At 33.5% G+C, this 10,000-nt stretch overlaps 1 protein-coding gene across 2 annotated transcripts in view; it reads left to right on the forward strand.

Moving 5' to 3' along the window:
* Nucleotides 1-10,000, forward strand: part of LOC136849688 (ubiquitin-like protein 3) — a 234,332-nt gene that overhangs the window by 222,512 nt on the left and 1,820 nt on the right. For both annotated transcript variants that reach the window (XM_067123033.1, XM_067123034.1), the window contains exons 2-4: nucleotides 1,787-1,895; nucleotides 3,346-3,510; nucleotides 6,682-10,000. The exon at nucleotides 6,682-10,000 is cut by the window's right edge and continues 1,820 nt beyond it. In XM_067123033.1, the coding sequence (XP_066979134.1) occupies nucleotides 1,787-1,895; nucleotides 3,346-3,510; nucleotides 6,682-6,746 (339 nt within the window). In that variant the 3' untranslated portion in view covers nucleotides 6,747-10,000. The remainder of the gene's footprint in view (nucleotides 1-1,786; nucleotides 1,896-3,345; nucleotides 3,511-6,681) is intronic.

The raw sequence follows: 10,000 nt of genomic DNA on the forward strand, positions 1-10,000 counted from the left end.
CCGCTTCCTTAATAGATACAGATAGACTGGTAATGCCGCCCCTCCTCCCTCAGGCGAATGAACACACAGGAACACATACACAAAGCACAGGGTGTCATCATCATCTCATCCCTGCAGCTTCCTCACCTTTACCGTCGCTGGTGTTTTTTTTTTTTTTTTTATCTTGGAAGATACGGTCTCTATTTACTCTACGCCCTATTCTCTCTTTCTTTCTCTCTCTCCCCCTTTCTCTTTCTCCTTCTCTCCCACCCTCAGGCTGACACCTCTAGTGCGCCTCAACGCCCTTGGAACGATCTGAGCTTAGTCTTCCTCCATCTTCAGGGAAAACTTCATCTCTCCTTTGACTTAGGCCTATGTGGTGCTAGAAATAGCGTTGTTTTTTCTCTCTATAGCGTCTGACCTTTGATGAGTTCCTTTACTTTTGGAGTAAAAATTGAGATGACATTTTACTGCATAGTTTTTTGTTAGTATTTTTAGATTATTGATAAAAATCTTTCATGTTTCGCATTTCTCTTACCTATGAACTCCAGTAAGAATTGTTAGCATGCAGTTCTCAAAACATTTTGTGCTTATTCGACAGTTAAAAAATAATAATTTTGATATTAGCCTTTTTCTGTAGACACAGTTTTTTTCAGTAAGTTATTTTGGAATAAACTTGTACAGTGTACTGTACCTTGTAGTGATGACGACAGCTTGAAAAACCCTTTGTCAAAATTCAGACATGAACGTATTGTTGTTAATGAAATTTTTTTATTTTATTGAAAGCTATTTTTGCATATCACACAATGAACTTTACATAGGTACATAGGAAGCCAGGAGTTATGAAACCAATTAAATGGTTCGTATTTATAAGTGCAAGAGAAAATATTGCTGGTGCAGATGTGAAAATAAGTCAACACCTGCATATAAAGTACCCACAATCACCAGTAATAAACAACTTTTCCCATCTAACATATTCATTTGTCATGAGCAGTAAATTATGTACCTGAAGGTTACATGACTGTGGCAGTTCCACTAGGGGTAGAAACCTCATCCCAAAGTCCTTGCTGGGAACTGGGAGGCTAACCCCCCTTTGGTGCCACTTTCTTAAGGGGGGGAAAAGGCTTATGGTGAAAAAATATTAGCAATTGTATCAATATATAATAAATATGCATGTATAGATGTACAGTACTTTAACTCTGCAAGTAAAATGGATTTAGTGTAAATGCGGAGGTGGCATAATTAATGTAGAAGACCACGTTTTGCTTGAAGTGGGCTCATTCTGTTATTCAAAACAATTTTTTTCCACTCCCAGCTTTGGGTTCCTGTATTTGAATAAAGAAATTTCACTGGCTAACTTTTCTCCCTTAAACAGCATGTTAAACAATATAGTACAGTATAAAGATTAGCCTGTGTATGCTGTTCCAGGGAAGTTTTTTGCAAAGTGCAATTGTATCTATTCAAACAGTCATGTCGTAGTAGAGCAATTAAATTATTATGGGAAACTGTAAAATTTTAACTTGAAAATAAAAAGGGGGTATCAAAATGAATGCTGACAGAAGATCTCCAGTAATAAAGAGAGAGTATTTTAAGTAAGTTTCTGTTCTTGATGTAGAATTAAAACTACACCCTGGGAAGTCATGTGGATCCATTTTATATAGTGATAGTATTTGTGCTTTTAAAGGTGCAATCCAGTGTCTGTAGAATAATATTCTGCATTGCAAATGTGTCACATGTGAAATATTGAATAAAAGTTAGCAGAAGCTTTCCTCTTTTCAGTTAGTATGATTTTATCTTTTCATTTCAGATCAACCTAAGGTTGATATTGGTCAGCGGCAAGACAAAAGAATTCCTCTTCAGCCCAAGCGAATCTGCGGGTGGCATCGCACAGTTTGTTTTTGATAACTGGCCCCAAGGTAATCAAAGAACTATTATTATTATTATTATTATTATTATTATTATTATTATTATTATTATTTAACAGTTTATTTGTGAGTTCTTTTATACATTGCAAGAAAACTCTATGGGAATTTCTGAGGCAAAGATAGGCATTAGACAAACATTTCTGTATAATATTATATTGTTAATGTGACCCATTATAATATATTTTTCTTTGAGGATTATCTTTCTGCTTGCTTCGCTACAAGCTTAATATGAGGAAAATACTGAACTAATTTTTGGTAACTAGAATATGGTAGAAATTAAGATGGTGTAAATAAGAATGAGAGAAAGTTGTGAAGAAACACTGGCTAAATCTGGTTAAATGCACAAACTTGACAGGAGACAGTTTTCTAAAACAGTTTTCTGACATGAGAAATTCTGTCGACTGTCCGGAGCAAGAGTGAAAAAAAACGAAATCAAGATTGATGTTGATGGGAAGAAAAAAAGATCCCAAGATTTGCAAGGACAGACATTCCAGATGATATGGAAAACAAGCATAGATCTGGAAAAGATAAAAATCCCTGGATCAAAGATCTTGTGAGTAATGACCTTCATTAATAAAAAATGAATGTTGAAATTGAAGACCCAAGATATTGACACTGTAGTACAGTATTAAAGGTGCATAGATATTTTATTGTGCTGAAGCTGAAGTATAATGGGAGTATTGAAATTATTAGTAGTTTTAGGGACATAACATCTGGACTGTTCAGTTGCCCAGGTAATAAAAACTAAAAATGTCTGATGACATTTAGAAAAATTTAAAACATTGAAGGTTATGACTGAAGATATTAATGATGTGCCACCAAACTTAGGAACATAGATGAATAGAGATTATATGGTACCAAAATATAATGAAAATATTGTAATCAGTAGTTTAAAATAGTGCATCCAGTCTTCAGTATTCAGTTATCCAGTAACTAAAAACATGGTAACCAGGAGATGTTAAAGGAAAAACTAATGACATATGTTTTAAAGAAACAACATTGAGCAAATTGTTCAAGAAAAAAATAGTTGAAATTAAAAGGTGCCAATACGAGGACATCTAAGAAATGAATTCATAAAGTGAAGATGAGTTGGTTCAGTAAAATTTGATAATTTTGAAGTAGCATATGTTAAGAGATACAAAGTTTGTTGAACGATCTACTGGCCAATATTAATTGTTGATTTAATTTTTAAGTTTTGTAATCTCTACCAATTTCTGTTTAAACTTTCAAAATTAGAATTTATGAGGACTGATTACTTAGTAAAATATCTGTGCTTTTAGTATATTATTTTCCTTGGTTACTTTTATTTTTGCTTTATAAGAGTGCTGGTCATATTGTGCAAAATACATTTAAAGCTGTTACTGCAATGTAATCTATTGTGGCTGCTAGTTAAATATAAAAATGGAAAAAAATTGTATCTCATTACCTTAAAACATTTCAGAGTGGGCAGATGAAAGCGTGAGCAAGGCCGAAATTTTGCGACTAATCTACCAAGGCAGATTTCTACATGGAAATGTTACTCTAGGAGCCCTGGGACTCCCAGCGGGCAAGACATGTGTGATGCATTTAGTACCCAGAGAAAATCTTCCAGAACCAAATTCTCAAGGTAAGCAATACTAGTTTTAGTGAGCATGATTCTGGCAGTGGAAGTAGATGATGATGATGATGATGATGATGAATATTATTATTATTCATAGTATATTGCATGTGAAAATCTTTAGTAGGAATTCTAAAGGATAGAATTACCAGAAAAAAGGACAAAGATGAATATCAAAGTAAATACTGTACATGTTAAGTAAGAAATTAGATCTTATTCTTAGTTTAATAAAAAAGATTGCCATGTTCAAGTAATATTACCCTGTCTTTGAATTGGTCACATTCATCAGACCCATGGCTATTTGAAAAATACTTGTATGACCAACTCATGAATGCAGAACAAAGTTTACAATAAAGCAAAATATATCTTCAGCAATTGTCCAATATTCAACCCGCAGTGTATGCCAAGTACAGTAACCCTTCCAGTTAAAATGTTTTTTCCCAGCATTTTCAGCTTTATGGTGGTGTTGTTAAATATAATGAGAAAAAATAGTAATAGAAATACATTGGCAAGCAACAAATGTTAAAAGGTCGTAAAAATTAAAAACTCAATAATATAAATTAAAATCAGATGAAAACAAACATTTACAGTATACTGTACACTAATGAAATGTACTGTATAAAATCATTTGAAAAAAAAAATATTGTCTTATACACTATGTTGTCTGTAATAGTTCCAGTATTTAGCCTTGTGGCTGTACTGGTAAAGTTTATTCAAATGTGTGCTTGTGTACATGTTATTCACAGTGTCTGGTTTGCTTTGAATTTGTGCCTTTAATATTTGTCCCGTGCTTGTGAAGGAAGTTGCAAATACCACTCACTGTATACATATGTAAGAATATGCCAGTACTTTACATATACACTTCTTCAGTCTTTCACTTGATGACTCTGGTATTGTACAGCAATGGTGATGATAATACATTACAAAAATGCTGCTGCAGTTCTTGCTGTACAGTTATGCTCACACAGAGAGTTGTGCACTCAACAGACAAATGTTTAAAACTTAACAGCATTATTATCATTTATTGCATAAGTGGAGGTGGATCATCAGGATCTTCACCCTATTTGTCACTCTTCTGTACGATGAGGTGAAGGAGTGGCTGGTCTAGGATCATCTGTGAGGGCAGGGGTGTAAGAGTTGGAGGGGCTGGAAGGAGAGGCTAGGATTCTGGGTTTGACTATTAGGAAATGTATTTTGATATCTGTTCAGACTTTTCTGTTTTTCTTTAAATTATCATCAGTTTAAAATGTCTAAAAGACAGTGAAAATGTTGGACTATTGAACAAGATCCAATATATTTATTAACAAATCCTTTGGGCCAGTCCTATGGCAGTTATCAGAAGGTGTGTTAATATTGTGATCATGTTAAGCTGTTTAATAATGGTAATGATAAAAGTCAGCAAACGGTCATGTTCTAGTAGATAAGTGAAATTTGCTCCTATTTTCTTGTTCAATACACAGTTTTACTTCTAACCTTTTTACACAATACTGCCCTTAGCTGTGATAATTCTTCTTATCTTCAATGTCTCCTTGTAAAATGTTTATATATCTTCAACTCTTGGTGTCATCCACATTCCCTTTGTATAACTCCACGGGGCCCTCACTAATCCTTTCCCTTCTTGCAATCTGGGGATTTTCAATAATCCTCTTATGGTCTTTAAGCTTTGCTGTCTGCTTGGATCATTTGACCAGATATAATAGGCCTGACTTAATTAGAAATAACTCTTTGCTGATGTAATCTTGGCTGCTTAATGTATAAGAGCCTTGTCAGTCACAGTACTCTTCTTTTTTTTTTATATAAAGTAACACTCAAAATTAATGATAATGAAAACAAATCACTTAACAGCCTAGGTAGCATCAAAAAGGTAATTGTAAATGAGCCACACCTATGAAATTTGGTCAAAAGAACAAACTGCGCAGCACACAGCTTAAGGACAGTGAGAAGAGCATTGCTGAAAATCCCCAATTGATAGAAGGTAAAGGATTAGCAAGGAACTTGTGGAAATATACAACAGACTGGGGATGAGATCAAGGGCTAGAAGATAATAGAAACAAGAGGTCACTAGACTAAAAAATGTTATCACAAGGACACTGAAGATGATAGCAGGTGCTATCAATAAGCTAAGAACAGTATTGTGCATGTGGTTCTTATGTAAAAATGTTCATAAGCTGTAACAAGAAGAAAAAAAACAAATTTCACGTAATGGATCTTTTTCTTGTGGTAATAATCATCATCATCAAGATCACTGCCAGCATCATTTCATATGAAAAGAAAAAAAAATTGAGTATGAATGACAGATGGTTTTGAAACAAAAAATGGCCTTCTTTGTGTGGATATCGCCTATTATTATCTAGGCTGAAGTGGAAACATACTGTCTGAGATATACTGTACTCCATTTATCATGACCTTGTTATTTTTTTGGTAACATTCATTATACACTACTTTAGTTTGCCATTAAACTTGTAATAATGTTTATTTTTTTAGCATGGATTTGCTTATAGCTGTCATCTATATTTTGTTGAATAGGTAAAAGAGGATTCTCATTTTTGAACAGGTTATGAGTGGAGTCATTACATGTATCTTATGTCCGAAAATGTATTAATTTAGTTTTTACTCGCCATAGACGGATATTAGTACTGTAGTTTTAATGTATTGTGGAATAGTATTAAATTAGCTCGGTGAAGGTAATAGGGGATCCACTGAAGTGATCATCATTGACATTCTTTCTGTTATAGTAAAGATTTATGCTAATGTCGGTGATGTGATACCAATGATTATTGCTGATTTTTTTTATTAAATTTTTTGTCAGGAGAACTTTCTGTCTTTATAGACAAAAATACTGCTGTGGAAAATTAATACTTTCAATCTTGAGAAGATTTGTGGTAAACCAAGCTTTGAATCTGTCAGTCTAGAATTATGAGAGTTCAGTAGTTTAGATATTAATTTTAGATTACTGGTATTTGTAATTACTGTATACTGTATTTCTCTATAAAATATAATACATATAAACATTTTTGTAGTATACTTGGCCATTACAGTATTTAAAATTTTCGTTATGAAAACCTTATGTTTTGAGAGCATTGTATAAAATACAATTGCCTTCACACTAACGACAGATAAGACTACTTTATGGTAATAAACAAAATGTGATTTTTAAAATATTGTATTTTCTTTCCTCAGATCAACGTCAGAAAAGCAAGGGTGGAACATCGAGTTGTTGCTCGCCTTCCTGCAGTATCCTGTAACATTCTTGTGTAGATGGTTACAGAATACTGGCTCAAGTTACGATCATATATTACATCCTCTGACATGGTGCCCTAAACCCCATGTCTTTAAACTGTAGCCTCTCAACTCCACCATCAGTTTGTATCAAGTCTGGCTTCCACGAAAATTTGCCACATTCTTCTGGTAGTTGTCTGGCTCTTCCTCGTTAGGGTAAAAATATTCACTGACCTTTTAATTTCACTTGGACTTGATGCTGAAAAATAGTCCACCACTAGAAGCTAATTATTACAGTTGAAACCTATATAGTTATTGGTATTATTTTTGATACCATAAATGGTATATATCTCAGTGAAAGTGGTGTGCTGTTGTGCTCATGACACTGTCCATATTGTTACTACCGAGCCCATAAAACATCTGAAGTGAAGACTGCACCTTTTGTGCTGTATTAAATCGTGTAACATAATTGCATTAAACCAAGTGCTAAATAGCTCCCTCCAGCTTCCTTCTTAATCCCCCAGATACGTGTCCATAAGTTCAAACTGTACTATAGTCGGTCACAGTTGTGGGGAGCTGAAATGGTGACTTTTCATACCAATACATGATTTGCTACGCTTTGAAGTGTGAATGTTGTTAAGGAAGACATAGAAAAAGCATTTCAATTTTAAAAGGGTTGGCCTAAGAACATTACTTACCTTGAATGGGTTAATCTGTGATGAATTTCTTCCTTGTCTATCTCTTATGCTATATAGGAGATGATATGACTAAGGTTAACTGTTGTTTCATCCAAGATAAAAGTTCGTTAATGTTATTGAAATATAAAGATGTTCTTGAAGATTTTAAGTCATACAATATTGGAAAGTCGGTGAAATTTTTATGAGAGTAGAGAGAGAAAGAGAGTTTCCATGGAGCTTTCAGCCAGTAGCTGATTGTAGTTTTGCAAGCACTGGTACAATTCACAATTGTATATATATAAATATAAGAAAAAAATTGTGATATCAGTAATGTAGTTCACTCATATATCTGTCCAAACTTTCTTTTCAAGGCAGTTGTTTACACCAAGTGTTGCTTTATTTGTTTCTTACCCATGTATGGGTTGTATATTTTCACGGTGATGCAGGGCATGCTGCGGTTACCTGAGAAACATCTTGTCGTGTGACTTCATCCATTTCCTTTAATGGTATTATGAACTTGTAGTTCTATAATTAAAAACAAAACAAACCAAAAAAAAGCCTATTGCAGTGTTTAGCTTATTTCATCCAATGTGTATTGCTGTAACATAATTTTAATTTGGTAGTTCATAAAGTTGAATATTTGTTGATTAATCCCCAATAATATAACATTTTATAATGATGGGGAATCTAGCCACATATAAGTTGGCTCTAGTGGTGCTTTGCCCAGCATGCCTGCCTGTCCGTGTGAGCCAACACCTTATCCCCTTGAAGTCCCATTGGTGGCAGTATCAAGAGTTGCCACTTGATTTTGTATTACAGTAATAATATAATAAAGCATTGAGCAACGCTTAACATAATGACCTTCCAGCTCGGTCAGTTGGCCTGACTGAAGTATCTTTTTTATCTAGCCACATTAGAGATGCTATGTCATTTATAACGTAGCGTATGCTAACCTAAGGTCAAACTTACTGTAATTTCAGTCATGACAGCTGAACCTCCATTAATCTGAGAGAGGTCTATGGAAACCTGTTAATATTTGTTGCCCAAACTTGATCCTCACTTTAGATCTGACAAGATAAGTCATATGATGACAGGATCATGAGATTACCTCCATCTGACAGCTCCGTTTTCATTGTAAGATGAGGATATGTGAGTGTTTGCATGTTTCTTCTATAGAATATATATATACTTGGCATTTAATAAATGTCTGTGCTAAATATCATTTCATCTCATTCCATTTCACAAACTCATGATATGCTCATATTTCATCAGCATGTTTGGCTCTATGTAATGTTCCTCTCAACATTATATTCACACCGTCTCACACCCCAGTTATTAGTAATTCTGCTAAGTTCCCAGTTACATTTGGACTGGAGATATTTACAATAATTTTATTGTTAGTTTAGTTCATGATCATAAATAGCATTGTACCTCAAGCAACAATTTATCCTCAGCCATCATTAGGGAGGCTAATATAGCGAAATGGTAATGTAAATGTAATCACTCAAAGTCTTTGCTTGCAGATTTTTTTGGGGGGGTTGTTTCATCTTAGCCATCAATCTTAAATCTAAATAAGTATAGGTTTTCATCCTTAGGCTTATTTTAGTACTCATGTATTTTTCCTGTGTATATCTGAGGAAATCAGTGAGAATTTCAAGATATTCTTTTTCTGATCTTTTGGTACTGTTTTGAGAAACCTGTGCCTCATATATTGATTGCCAAGGTACTTTTTTTTTTTTAGGTTTTGAATTGAGTTAAACTCCTTTAAGGTAATGACCAGCCATGAAATAATTTAAAATAAAGGAAGTAGCAAACGTAGGGGAGGACCACTATATAACACGAGTTACCATTTGCTGTTTACATGATTATACAGTAGATATTTAACCTCACTTTGTGTATAGGCATGTTGTGAATAGAGATAACTATGTTGAATCTTAACTATGTTTATTGTATATAGCTACTGTTATTGCAAAAGTAAATCTTTTTTTCACATTTTTTTATTTTGTTATCTATTAAGAAAGTGGTACACAGCTCATACAGCTTGTTAACCATACATACAATCAAACTACTTTTTATTGAAGAATTTATTTAAAAGATGTTTAGTTAAGTATTACCTCTGGCTTTGCTGTTTGGTTTCTTTCATTTTTAGGACATTATTTTCTGTGGTAAACTTACTGGTACTCTTATCATGAAAGATTTATTTTACATTTTAGCTACCATGAAGACTCACACACCTGCCTCTGGTGGTGTGTCAAGTATTTTTGCTCACTCTTTAGTAAGAACACAATAGATCTAATTTTATCAGTTTTTCACAATTTGGTCAGAATGATTAATATAACAAAGCCTTTTATAAATTTTTCAGATTTATTTTTACTTTTAAGATAATGTGTGTGAAACATTGATTATCTGCATTTTTATCAACTTACAATGTATCAATGCTGTCATTGTTGTTATACAGTATAACAAAAATTATTCATTGTCTTGAGTGACCATATGAATAACTTAAACGAAGAGTACTTATTATTTGTAACTGTTCTTCCTCATTCAAAGCAAAAAGAAGAAAAAATATAATTACAAAAAACAGGTTAAGTGAAATATTTGTA

The sequence above is a fragment of the Macrobrachium rosenbergii genome, chromosome 21 (genome assembly GCF_040412425.1).
Source record: "Macrobrachium rosenbergii isolate ZJJX-2024 chromosome 21, ASM4041242v1, whole genome shotgun sequence".
Lineage (NCBI taxonomy): Eukaryota > Metazoa > Arthropoda > Malacostraca > Decapoda > Palaemonidae > Macrobrachium > Macrobrachium rosenbergii.